The sequence below is a fragment of the Aspergillus pseudoviridinutans genome (assembly GCF_018340605.1).
Source record: "Aspergillus pseudoviridinutans IFM 55266 DNA, scaffold_1, whole genome shotgun sequence".
Lineage (NCBI taxonomy): Eukaryota > Fungi > Ascomycota > Eurotiomycetes > Eurotiales > Aspergillaceae > Aspergillus > Aspergillus pseudoviridinutans.
Genome location: NW_025091281.1, coordinates 2,250,419 through 2,261,626, shown reverse-complemented (window position 1 = coordinate 2,261,626; position 11,208 = coordinate 2,250,419). Strand labels below are relative to the sequence as shown.

The 11,208-nt window shown below is 51.4% G+C and overlaps 6 protein-coding genes across 6 annotated transcripts; 3 read left to right on the top strand and 3 right to left on the bottom strand.

The window, feature by feature from the left end:
- Window positions 1-2: 2 nt before the first annotated feature.
- Window positions 3-1,832, bottom strand: Asppvi_000821 (putative carboxylesterase; the record flags this gene model as incomplete). Its single annotated transcript, XM_043297127.1, has 4 exons — window positions 3-1,003; window positions 1,057-1,335; window positions 1,411-1,434; window positions 1,502-1,832. The coding sequence occupies 4 exons, from the start codon at window positions 1,830-1,832 to the stop codon at window positions 3-5; spliced, it is 1,635 nt and encodes a 544-aa protein (XP_043153062.1).
- A 1,359-nt stretch (window positions 1,833-3,191) lies between these two features.
- Window positions 3,192-3,652, top strand: Asppvi_000820 (uncharacterized protein; the record flags this gene model as incomplete). Its single annotated transcript, XM_043297126.1, has 2 exons — window positions 3,192-3,335; window positions 3,428-3,652. The coding sequence occupies 2 exons, from the start codon at window positions 3,192-3,194 to the stop codon at window positions 3,650-3,652; spliced, it is 369 nt and encodes a 122-aa protein (XP_043153061.1).
- Window positions 3,653-4,511: 859 nt separating this feature from the next.
- Asppvi_000819 (60S ribosomal protein uL5) lies at window positions 4,512-5,348 on the bottom strand (the record flags this gene model as incomplete). The annotated part of the gene is made up of 4 exons (XM_043297125.1): window positions 4,512-4,638; window positions 4,718-4,967; window positions 5,114-5,261; window positions 5,346-5,348. 4 exons carry the CDS (start codon window positions 5,346-5,348, stop codon window positions 4,512-4,514), a joined length of 528 nt encoding a protein of 175 aa, XP_043153060.1.
- A 350-nt stretch (window positions 5,349-5,698) lies between these two features.
- On the top strand, window positions 5,699-6,697 carry Asppvi_000818 (small nuclear ribonucleoprotein-associated protein; the record flags this gene model as incomplete). The annotated part of the gene is made up of 5 exons (XM_043297124.1): window positions 5,699-5,725; window positions 5,891-5,962; window positions 6,030-6,453; window positions 6,516-6,560; window positions 6,615-6,697. The coding sequence occupies 5 exons, from the start codon at window positions 5,699-5,701 to the stop codon at window positions 6,695-6,697; spliced, it is 651 nt and encodes a 216-aa protein (XP_043153059.1).
- Window positions 6,698-7,179: 482 nt separating this feature from the next.
- Window positions 7,180-7,994, top strand: Asppvi_000817 (pyruvate transporter MPC1; the record flags this gene model as incomplete). The annotated part of the gene is made up of 4 exons (XM_043297123.1): window positions 7,180-7,252; window positions 7,433-7,505; window positions 7,661-7,819; window positions 7,922-7,994. The coding sequence occupies 4 exons, from the start codon at window positions 7,180-7,182 to the stop codon at window positions 7,992-7,994; spliced, it is 378 nt and encodes a 125-aa protein (XP_043153058.1).
- A 649-nt stretch (window positions 7,995-8,643) lies between these two features.
- On the bottom strand, window positions 8,644-10,942 carry Asppvi_000816 (putative amino acid transporter; the record flags this gene model as incomplete). Its single annotated transcript, XM_043297122.1, has 2 exons — window positions 8,644-8,808; window positions 8,873-10,942. The coding sequence occupies 2 exons, from the start codon at window positions 10,940-10,942 to the stop codon at window positions 8,644-8,646; spliced, it is 2,235 nt and encodes a 744-aa protein (XP_043153057.1).
- Window positions 10,943-11,208: the final 266 nt, after the last annotated feature.

Here is an 11,208-nt window from a genome sequence, read left to right as displayed (position 1 = left end):
CGTCAGAGTTTCGCAGAAGTAGAGCCCTCGCCGGGCTCCCCCACCTCTCGCAACGCCCTCCAGACCCGCATGGCCTCGTCCCACAGGCCGTCCTCGCAGATCTGGACCGACCCATCGGGCCTGAGAGTCCTCATCTGCCGGTAATCCCCCGTTCCCCAGCCGATATCCGCATCCGCGTCACCCCGGACAAACCTGGTGAGCGGGTCGATGAACGCCTCCCGCACCATGGGCTTCTCCTCCGCTTGCAGCGCCTCCCCGTTGCCCCAGAACCAGAGGTAGTGGTCTGTTGCGTGCGTGACGCCCCACGAGGGCGGGATCGTCCGGTCCGCGCACTTGAGCCGCTTCTCGATGCGGTAGCGGTAGAGTAGATGGCCAGCGTTGCCGGAGGCCAGGGCGTGGACGAGCCCGCGCTGCGTCTTGTGGACCTGCATATCGGCGTAGATCAGGCCGAAGGCGTCGGTGTGCCAGTTTTCGCAGCCGGGGGGAAGCTGGCCGTGCGGACAGTAGATTTTGATTACGGCGTCCGCGATGTGACGGGGGTAGTCGGCTAGGAGACGGCGGTGCAGGGATTGCAGGGTGTTGCTTTGCGGAGGGTGCCAGGTTGCGTAGAGGAATCGTTCGTCGCGGCATTCACCGAGCATGATTCGGATGTTTCGGGCTGCTAGCTTGCGGGCGAAGGTGCCGTTGTCCAAGGACTTGAAGAGAGCTGGGTCTATGAAGGTGCCGTCGCTTGTTGGGCGGAACTGGTGCAGCTCGATGCTGGTTGCTGCATCGAGCAGGGCCTTGGCTGGGATAGAGCGGAGACGGGACAGTTTTTCTTTCCAGGACAGGGACGTGGGGATCTTGAGAGTGGAGAGGAGCTGGTTGAATTGGAGCTGCGCTTCTGCTTGGATTTTGGGCTGGACAGCGGGCGAGTTGGACCAGATGCAAGCTTGTTTTACGACGGATTGTTCTAGAGGGAGCTGTAGGTCGTAGGCCAGCTGATAGAATACTGAGTAGGCTCCTGGTGCACGAGAAATGAGGATAGATATTCGAAAAGATTGGACCGAGACTCACCGGCCGAATAACCAGATATGGTGACCTGCAACGGGTTGCCCCCAAAGAGAGCGATGTTGTCTCTAGTCCACTCTAGCGCTAGACGCTGATCCCAGAAGCCATGATTTCCCACGGTCTCTCCTGCAGAGGCGGCGTCTTGTTCAATCTCGGAAGAGGAAAGGAAACCAAGGACCCCAAGGCGATATGCGGGCATGACTATGACAGCATTGAAGTCCGTCTCACCCAGAAAAGCTGCTGCCGAAAAGCTGTTTGGAGTACCGAACTGGAGAAAGCCGCCGTCTAAAACGCAGAAAGGGTTAATACAATATCCATCAAGGGTATGGTCTGTCCCTTGTAATAGCGTAGAAGACTTACGAATAAAGAAAAAGACCGGCCACCCTGTCCGCTGTTAGCCAACCAGTTCAGGACGGTGTCCAAGAAGGTACATAGGTCTTAGCTGACAGACCTTCCTTGGGAGGTTCTGCTACAGGAACCCACACATTACACTGGAAGCAATCCTCGGTCCATTCATCTCCAAAAGGAAGGTTCATGAACGAAGGTTGCGGACAGACACCTGAACGCCTGTCACTCTGACCGGGCTGATCCCGGGTTCCATAGGCGTAATCCGATGGTAGTCTCTGGGCTCTACGCCATCGCTGAGAGGGAGCTAACCCATAGCGAATGCCACCAAAGAAGCGACAAAGGGGAGTGTTCGTAGCTTTCGATGTAAGGGTGACGCCTTGGACATAGCCTCGGTGGGCGAGAGACTTCACGTACGGATATCGAATGGTTTCCATGTTGATCTGTGACTCTCAACCAGTTTCTGTTACGCCCTGGGTACGTTTTCTTGTCCCAATGGCTCATATTGATAGAATATCTGGCTACGATTATATATAACGAGGCCTATGAGCGGGGGATTTCCCCGGCCTGGCGATGATAAGCCATCTGATAACCGAGGACCTGAGCTAGATGAAGAATACATCCAAGCGAACGAATCTCGAAGCGATATGAGTTGAGATGGATGTGAGTTCGTCGGCAAAAGCAACGGGAGAGCCAACCAGACGAAGTTGACCGTCGTCGCAGCCGACAGCTTTTGCGGGGAAAGTAAATAACATTCCGCGGCGGCGGCGTCAGAACTGGAGACCGATTGCAGCCTGAGGCATCACAAACTGGGTATGCTCCTGATCCAATCGGAGATAAAGCCTTCGACGAATGCTTATCGCGATCAGAAACAGTATCAACTATCAACTGTATCAATCGAGCTCAGTTTGGCATGAGACACGACGGATACTTTATCAGATGGACGTCTATTACATCCGCAATTCCGTTCCCTCCAATACGATTCCATGGATGAATCGATCGAGGTTCCCCCGCATCAAGCAAGAATCTTGACGTCAGCCATCACGAGATCACCTCGACGACGGCCGCAGATATTCTGCTGTCTTTTTACCATACGTACAATCGAGACTCACTTTGCTGAACCGAACATCCCGGAGTCTGATTGGGCATGGATGGTCGTCCCTCAGCGGTGATTCGCCTAGAGCATGTCCATCAGTGCTGCCATCAGCAGACCTGGACGCTTCTGCAAACATGATGAATCATCGTACCAATCTTTGGTTGATCCCAATTGCTGGAAGGATGACCAGCTGCGAGCAACCATAGGATCAATCCGTTTTCTTATTTGCCCAATTAAGCTCCAGGGAAGGCAATTGACAATCACGATACATCATCCCAGCGGAGGTTGTTTCACTGCTTAGGGCAGCTAGGATAGGTAACTTACCCCTCTCGTCTGGAGACGCTTCCCTTGGCTGGGTAGGAGGAGTCGGCTATATATACACCAATCAGTCATGGCATTTCACAAGATGAGCAGCCAAACTTTCATAACAGTTGGTAAGTGAGTGATTTACATCTAGCATCTCCATTTGTCATCTTTATAATCCCCGGAAGGTTGTGCTCTTGATTATTCATTGGGTTTACATCCGACATCCTGAAGCGTCTATTATCTACTATATCTTAGATCACATCTCTCTGATTGATCCTCATCCAAGAACAACTTTGATTCAAATTGCTACTGGAGCGTTGCCTAATTTATCACACCCACTAGGAACCACTATCTTGCCAACAACCTCTCGCAACACTCAGTCAATTCATCCAAAATGAGCGACGGGTCCGAACCCCCAAAACGCCACTGGCATGGAACTGTAGGTGACCGCTACGAACAACCCAGTGTCTGGGTTGTAGGCGGCACTATGCAAACCTCGCCCGGCAGAAGACCCTCTACCGACATGGACGACAGACATGTACGTCTGATAAGTTTCTTAGAAACTACTGTTCAAAGAATTCCTTTCGTCATCAACTGTGTTTGTGTCTTTCGGTGCTAACAACCGAATAGGACTCAACGTCATCCGAGTCGTCCAACACTTCTGCCCAAGGAGCAAGCCCTCCACGCACTAGGAGCGGGGAGCGGAGACGGTCAAGTCTCTTTGAAAGCTTGAACAGCACGAAGCGGAATGCCACTGATCCTAACGCGGCTGCTCGTCGGCAGAGTTGGTTGGAGCAGTCTGAGCAGGGTGGCATCCTCTCGAAGCTCTGGAATACGTACACCAGGGGCCGTTGATTGAGTTGATATGGCTGTGAAGGAAAGAAAGGGAAATTGAATTGGCTTGTACATGTTAATGCAATGCATGAGCCGTGTTAATATCACCATCAGAATGAATATTCACAGTGTTCATGATGCTTTCCCTACGGCATAATTGCGCTGCTGGTTTTTAGGAAAGGCTGAGTCAATGTTATGGGTTCCTGAATAGCAGTGCCTGTTGCCGTATGTCCTATACCTAGCGTACACCATCTTCAGCTTGCGCTGGGTAACCGCTGTGTGCAATTGGCGTTCCCATGATCAGGATGTTGTTGTATACCCAGTCAATCTGGAGTTGCCGCAAAGTGAGGTGACATTGATGAGTTGGCGCGAAATGCTACGGCCCGTACGAGAGTCTACACGGTGCAAGAACACCCTACGATGGACGGCCTACGCCAGTGCTAGAAGGGTGTCCGTTCTGATACCAGACTGGCATCAGAAAAGGGTTGGGTGACCCAAGTCCTACGACTTCAACCCTGGACTGCCCACATAAATGACACAACCGAGAGTGTTCCTTGACGGAAAGCACTCGGATGAAAGCCATCGACCCCACGGCCAAGAACATCCCATGAGCAGTCCATGGACTCATGGGAGCATCATGCAAAACTTTTCAACAATGGTTATGCGGAAAACATCACCCTTTGTGAAGCCTTCATTGTGAAAAGTGGATGCGTTTTTGAATTGTGGATTGATATTCCTAGCACGCCTATCCATATGCCGTGGTAGAAAGAAGCATTTCAGAGCAGAGCGGCAATGTAGAGAAACGCCCGCCTTTTTTATCGATTCATCATAAAACACACAACCCCAAAGAGGCCCCTCCGCAGACCGTTGGACGGAATATTTACCGGACAATGCCGTCGAAGCGGTTCTTGAACCACTTGATGGTCTCAGCCTGGTTGATCTTGTGGTTGGTACCAATGCGAGACTTGCAGCGGCGGCGCTTGGCAACACGCTCACCAGGGCGAGTCCTAAAAAAGACACAATTGTCAGCCATGGACTTGACTGGCAGTCCAGGGGAAGCCAAAAATAGAACCGAGGGCCACTCACATGCAGCAGTAGAAGTCCATACCGTAGATACCAATACCAGGGTCGTACTTGATACCGAGATCGATGTGCTCGCTGATACCGAAGCCGAAGTTGCCGGTCTCGGAGAAGTTCTTCTTTCTCAGCTCGTATTCCTTGACCTTGAGGCCACGCTCGAGGATCTCCTCGGCCTTGGGGCCACGGACGGTAACGTGGACGGCAATCTTTTCGTTACGACGGATACCGAAGGTACGGACAGTGTAGCGGGCCTTGCCTATAGTTGGAAAAAAGAGTTGTCCCATCAGCCGTACTGTTCCCATGATTCTTGATTTTTCTTCTTGCTCCTTCATCTTCCTCCTCTTCGTCGTCCCAACCTCATCGACAAAAAAAGGATTCAAAATCGAACTCGGGCGTCCTTACTGTAGACTGGAGTCTGACCGCTCAGCTGCTCGAGCACCTTAGCAGCACGGGTAAGTCTGTCACCAGACTCGCCGACACTGATGTTGAGCACGAGCTTCTGGATGCGCAGCTCGCGCATGGGGTTTGCGCTCTTGTCCTTTCCGTCCGACTGCATAGCGATAAATTGTTAGAAAAAAGAGTTGTCCTTCTTCTTCGATTGTAGTGGGCTTTGCAGAGAAAACTGGCAACATACCATGGCGACTGCTTTTGGCGTTAGATTGGTCGACTCGTTGAGTGGAAGAATCGAAGGTTCGAAAAGTGTGCAAAAGTGTATGTGTGGGTTGGTGTGGGAAGCGAGAGCCCTTAGCGTCTTGGCATGGTCGTTTGGCGCTAAGCGCAGAGCCGCGTCTCGATCACGACTCCGACTCCCGTGCCAGCGGAATGATAGAGTCGGAGCGCCTGCTTTAGCTGGATTCTCCATTACCTATCTACGGGCGCATAAGCTCAAAAAAGTGAATGATCAAGTAGAGGAGCCCATCTTCTACTGTCTCACTACATTCTTTGGTTTTATTCCCAAGTCGCATTCGTGCGCATTGCCCAGCCAACATGGCCGCCAACAAGCAGGGCAAGATGGTAAGTTTTCGTCATGCTGTTCCCTTGGTTGTCTCTCTTGTCGAAGATGATGTTTCTGCGGTCTTTCATAGCTGACACTGCGTTCGCTTGCAGCAAAACCTCGTAAGTCATTGATTCGATGACTTTTTAGAGCTCGCCATCCCGCCAATTCTAACATTCGTGCAGATCAACTATCGGATGAGGATTACCCTGACCGACGGCCGACAGATGACGGGACAAATGCTCGCATTCGATAAGGTGAATTCTACCAGGTGCTTTTCGACCCATATACATGTAGCTAATGACAACTTTTTCTGACTTATAGCACATGAACCTCGTACTCGCAGACACAGAAGAATTCCGCCGCGTCAAGCGGAAGTCCAAGCCGGCTGCTGGACCGTCGAATGCTCCCCTTGTCGAAGCGGAAGAGAAGCGGACTCTCGGTCTCACAATCGTGCGCGGTACTCACGTCGTTTCCTGCTCCGTTGATGGCCCACCTCCCGCCGAACCATCCGCGCGACTTGGAACAGGTGCGCCTGGCGCTGCAGCTGCAGCTGCCACTCTTGCTGCTGGCCCAGGAATAAGCAAGCCCGCTGGACGAGGTCTTCCTGTCGGCCTTGGAGGCCCTGTTGCTGGCGTTGGAGGACCACCACCGCCCCCTGGCGGCTTCGGTGGTTTCCCACCGGGTGGTTTTCCTGGAGCACCTCCTCCGGGATTTGCTGGCCGTGGAGGACCCCCTGGAGGACCTCGTGAGTTCCTTCCTTTTAAAGAGTTTTCCCTTCGAAATGCGAAACTAACCATCTGTACCTAGCTGGCTTCGGTCCCCCACCTGGATTTGCTCCTCAAGGTGGTCCTCGTAAGTTTTCAATGTTCAATGTGGTTAACTCTTTGCTAACCGGGCTTGATGCAGCCGGTGCCTTCCAGCCTCCACCAGGCTTTCAACCTCCCGGTCAGGGCCGGGGTTTCCCTCCTCCAGGCTTTGGTGGTAGATGATTAATTGACTTCCGGAACGGCACGATGGCATACAATATCCCGGCCGTCAATTGAGCACGGCAAAAATTCTGAAGCTAGGAAAAGGAAAAAAGGACTCGCCATGATTTCAAGTCTATCCGACAAATAGATACAGCACACATCTCTATCAGGCAAACGGCGTTGCGGCGTGTGCGGATGCTGGAAATGTCCCTACGAAGAGAATCAACTCTAGGAAGTTGGTCTAGGATCGATAAGCAGTAATGCTAAATATGTCTAAAGTACCGATACACTAGTCAATTCATAATATGTCTTCTGAAAAGTTTTAAAGCTCTTCATATCGCTTGAAGCTCGTACTCGTATCAAGTAAGGTCTCACGTGACATTACCGGTTAACTCCGCGCTGTGATTCCGTGGTCGGGGAACAGTAACAAAACGTGCCTGGTTAGTGAGTCTGGATACTTGTCTTTGGACCCTTACCCTTGCTTCATCGAATAATTGTTCAACATGGCCGCTGCAATCAAGGCGATCAATGCTAAGATCCGTTCCAACAAGGTTCTGGATTATGTCTGCTCAACACGTACGTACAATGCCTCACCTTGTCGCTCTCGCCCGAGATCGGCCTGCCATGAATGGCGGCGACGGTACTCGTGAAAGCGMAATCAGGTTTCCGATGGCTTTCATAACTGATCTCGGGATGCTGTTCTGTTCTGACCGGATAATGTGCATGAGAAACGCTGACGAGGTTTTGCCAATTCAGACTTCTGGGGCCCTGCCTCGAACTTTGGTATCCCCATTGCAGCTGTGATGGACACTCAAAAGGACCCTGAAATGTACGTCGTCGTCGCACCCCGTTCTGAGCTTCACGATATGGTTCAATGGCCCCCCTATCTCGAACTGGACTGCTCTTATGCCGCCCTGAACCTCCCATCTACTTTGCACCTCCTGCGCGGATACGAGTCGACTCACTCAACTAATACTCGAACAGTATCTCCGGACAGATGACTGCTGCGCTCACAGTCTACTCCGCAACCTTCATGCGTTACGCCCTCGCTGTCTCTCCCAAGAACTACCTCCTCTTTGCCTGCCATTTCATCAACTGCTCCGCTCAGATGACTCAAGGATACCGGTACCTGAGCTACTGGAAGTATGTCCTCTACCCGCCGTCCTCAAACCTGTTCCCCTTGTGCCTTCATCTTCTCTCAACACGATTACCCAAAGTGTAACTGACAGCTCTTCTCAAATCTAGCTGGGGAGGCCGGGAAGCCAAGCTCGCAGAGGCCGCCAAGAAGGGCAAGGAAGTCACCGAAGCCGGCGCATAAACGATGTGATTCTCCCGATTTAGTCGCGTGTTTCTTGGTTGCTCCCGGGTGGATGCCATCCCTATATAATCTCCCTCTTTCTCAGCAGTACTTAGACCTACTCCGGACAAATGCAAAAGTGGATTTTGAGTGTCGACTCGTTCGAGGATTACCCGACGGCTTCTATCCCAGCGGAGAATAGCTTTGTCGGCTCTGATCAACTGTGCTACGTGGATGAGATGGCCAGGTACTCCTGGAGGCTGTACATAGTGTTTCTTGCAGAAATGAATGCTTTGCACTGCCAGTACTTGGCTGTTTTTGGATAGTCTCGGCCGTGTGACTCGCTGAGAGCTTGAACCCGGGAGACTTATAGCAGTGCTCGTTGCATCTGAATCTGAGCACATCAATTGGTCTAATATCTCGCTTGTTACTAGCAATATATACGCAAGGCTGCTAGACTCTAGTGACGTAATGATCTAACTGTTGACACATGGCAGAAGTGCATATGCAGGCTTGCTCGAACATGACCAAGGAGTATAATGACAGAAGAATGATATGAATCGCTTGCTCTCTAATCGAAGTGCCAAATAGCATTGGATCGTCGTCTCATACTGCATAGGTCGAGTCCACCAAAAGACAGTCGTGATAGAAATTTGTATCGATGTGCGAATCATGAATCGCAGTATCCTGGAGGCTTGGTGTTGTCAGAGTTCACCCAGTTGTCGAGTGTCAATGAAGTCGTATATATGCAGGAAATGACTCCAAAGCAGGAAAGAGCGATATCGGCGATCTGCTGGCGCCTGGACTGCGCACAAGCTTTGAGATGAAGGAGTGGCTGTTGGACCAAGAGTCAGTAACTTCAGAAAAAACTTCTGGAGATCCAGTTGCTGGAGACGTACCGGGTATACGTAGATCAGCGGAACACAGGCGAAGCTGCCGACGAGTGAGACAAATTTGTCAAGGTCATCCGCTCCGCCCCAGGCAACAAACGCGCAAATCATGACCAGAAAGAAGCGGAAGCAGTTTTTCTTCCACTTGATCCCGGGGTTATACTTGCCACTACGAGTGAAAAGTTCATTTTCCATGATTCGAATGGCCGGGAAGAGTTGCAGAGGCGTGCTCAGCAGGATTGCCAGAGAATAGAGAAATTGGACCGCATTCACGAATTTATCATCCTGAGGAAGATTGAGAATGACAACGGTTTGCGTCGCGGAGCCATAGGCAGCATAGCTGAGAGCACCAGCAGAGAGGAAGACAATTGTAATGAGGACCATGACACCGGCAAGGACGCTGGGGAACCGACGAGGTTCCTTCATTGACTCCTGAATGGGGATAATCAAACCAATCCCTTCGTACGTGAAAATGGCAGTGCCAATGAAAAGAGTCCATGTGGATGGGTTGAATGCTTTGACATCCGAAATGCCACCTTGCGAAACGATAGTGGCAACGTCGTAGTAATAGAGATAGATGAGTCCCAGTAGAATAAACACATCTGCCACAAGTGCGGTAAAACCCAACTTGCCAATGTCACGAATTAGCGAAAGAGGCAGGAATATGACCAATTGCATCAGCACCATGAACTTGATGTCGATGAACGACTTGCATTTGCTGACAGCCAGAACGAACGCCTGGAGGTTCTCAGCAGTGAAGACAATGTATGCGGAGACAAATCCCAGTTGACTGAGAACAATAGACCCGAGGATGATCCGGCGCATATGTTTTCCAAAGAGAGCACCACCAATGTCACCGAAGGAGCCTTCGATCTTCAAGCGGGTGTTGACCAGCAGGATGAAGCAGTAGAAGCTGAGTATGGATACAGCAAGCAAAACCAAACTGCTGAATAACATCCCACCATTCAGGAAAGCCCTTGGCAAGAACAGAACACCCGTGCCAACAAATGATTTGAGCAAAAGGAGAGCTGCTCCTGTCGTTGTGTTGGTTCCCGTTCCACCGCGCGGTTTTGGTTTACGCTTCCTTCGGCCAGGAGTTTCCGGTCGGAGCAAAGCGGACTCCTCGCCTGGTTCTCTGCCTTCTGCTTCGTCCCATGGTTCTGAGGAGAAATACTCATCAGGCCCCAGAACCTCGTCGTCCTCTTCCAGCTCTTCTCCCGCGAAGTGACCGTACAGGGTGAGAAACTCCAGGAAGCTGCTGGTATGGAGCTGATGATGAGTCGCTGGCGCCTTTGCGCGGCCGTCAGTACTTCCAGGATGAGGGCTACCGGCAGTCCTTCGTATGAAGTCTCTTCTGAAACCTCCTGGGACCCGTATGGTATTGATATCCATGGTTTCCTCCTCCGGCGTAGGTCTACTGAGACTGAAACTCTTACTTCGCAGATGTTTTCGTACCGAATTCCCGGCTTCGGCATCCTCAGCCCACCTATAGACCTGTCTTGTAATATCTCCTCCCTGCAATTGCAAGCTAGAGAATTCATCATCGGCGTTGCTTGCGAGGTCCCTAAAGTTATTGGATTCGATAACGTTCTGCGGTTGCACGAGGTGTCTCTTCACAACCTCAGGATCCTCAAATGGCGCATTTGAATATATGGAGCCTTCCCTTCCTATTTTATTGTCAAATGAGCCATAATTTGACCTCACCGGCTGATTCAGTAAGGCAGGAGAGTCGGTTCGTCTTGGTGGAGTTCCAAGTCTCGGGGGTGAGCGACCAAGACTCTCCTGAAGCGCAGATGCAATCATGGACTGTCCTGGGCCGGGTAGTGAGGCTGGATTATCCACCCGGCCGAGGTCCTGTCCGTTACCTGTCGTAGACTGGTTTGGTATAGGCACTTGTCTGGACGAATATGAGGTTGAAAGGGAAGGAACTGGCGAAGCTAGTCGTGCAATAGAGGCATGTCTTGACCCGATGTCTGCTGAAGGAGATTCCGAACGCTTAGCCGGAGTTGACATAGGAGTCGAGCGATCCGGTTGATATGATGGTCCCTCCCCGTTGTCTGTTCTCCCCGATGACGCCATTTCGCAACGGACTAGACAAGCAGTAGCCGACAAGATAAGAAGTTGAGAGATACAATGCTCCCTGCACAACTCAATACAAGGCTTCGCCCAACTTGGTGAGTGTTCACAAGCAGTGAGGCAGCGCAAGGCAGCGCAGAAGCGGCAACGCGACTTGGGCGTAGAATAAGAGTATATTCCGCAGTGGTTGTATTTTCCACTGGCTGTAACTCCCACTGAAGCGATGCCTTGTTTGTATAAAAATATCCTTATCGTTATATCAATGAAGA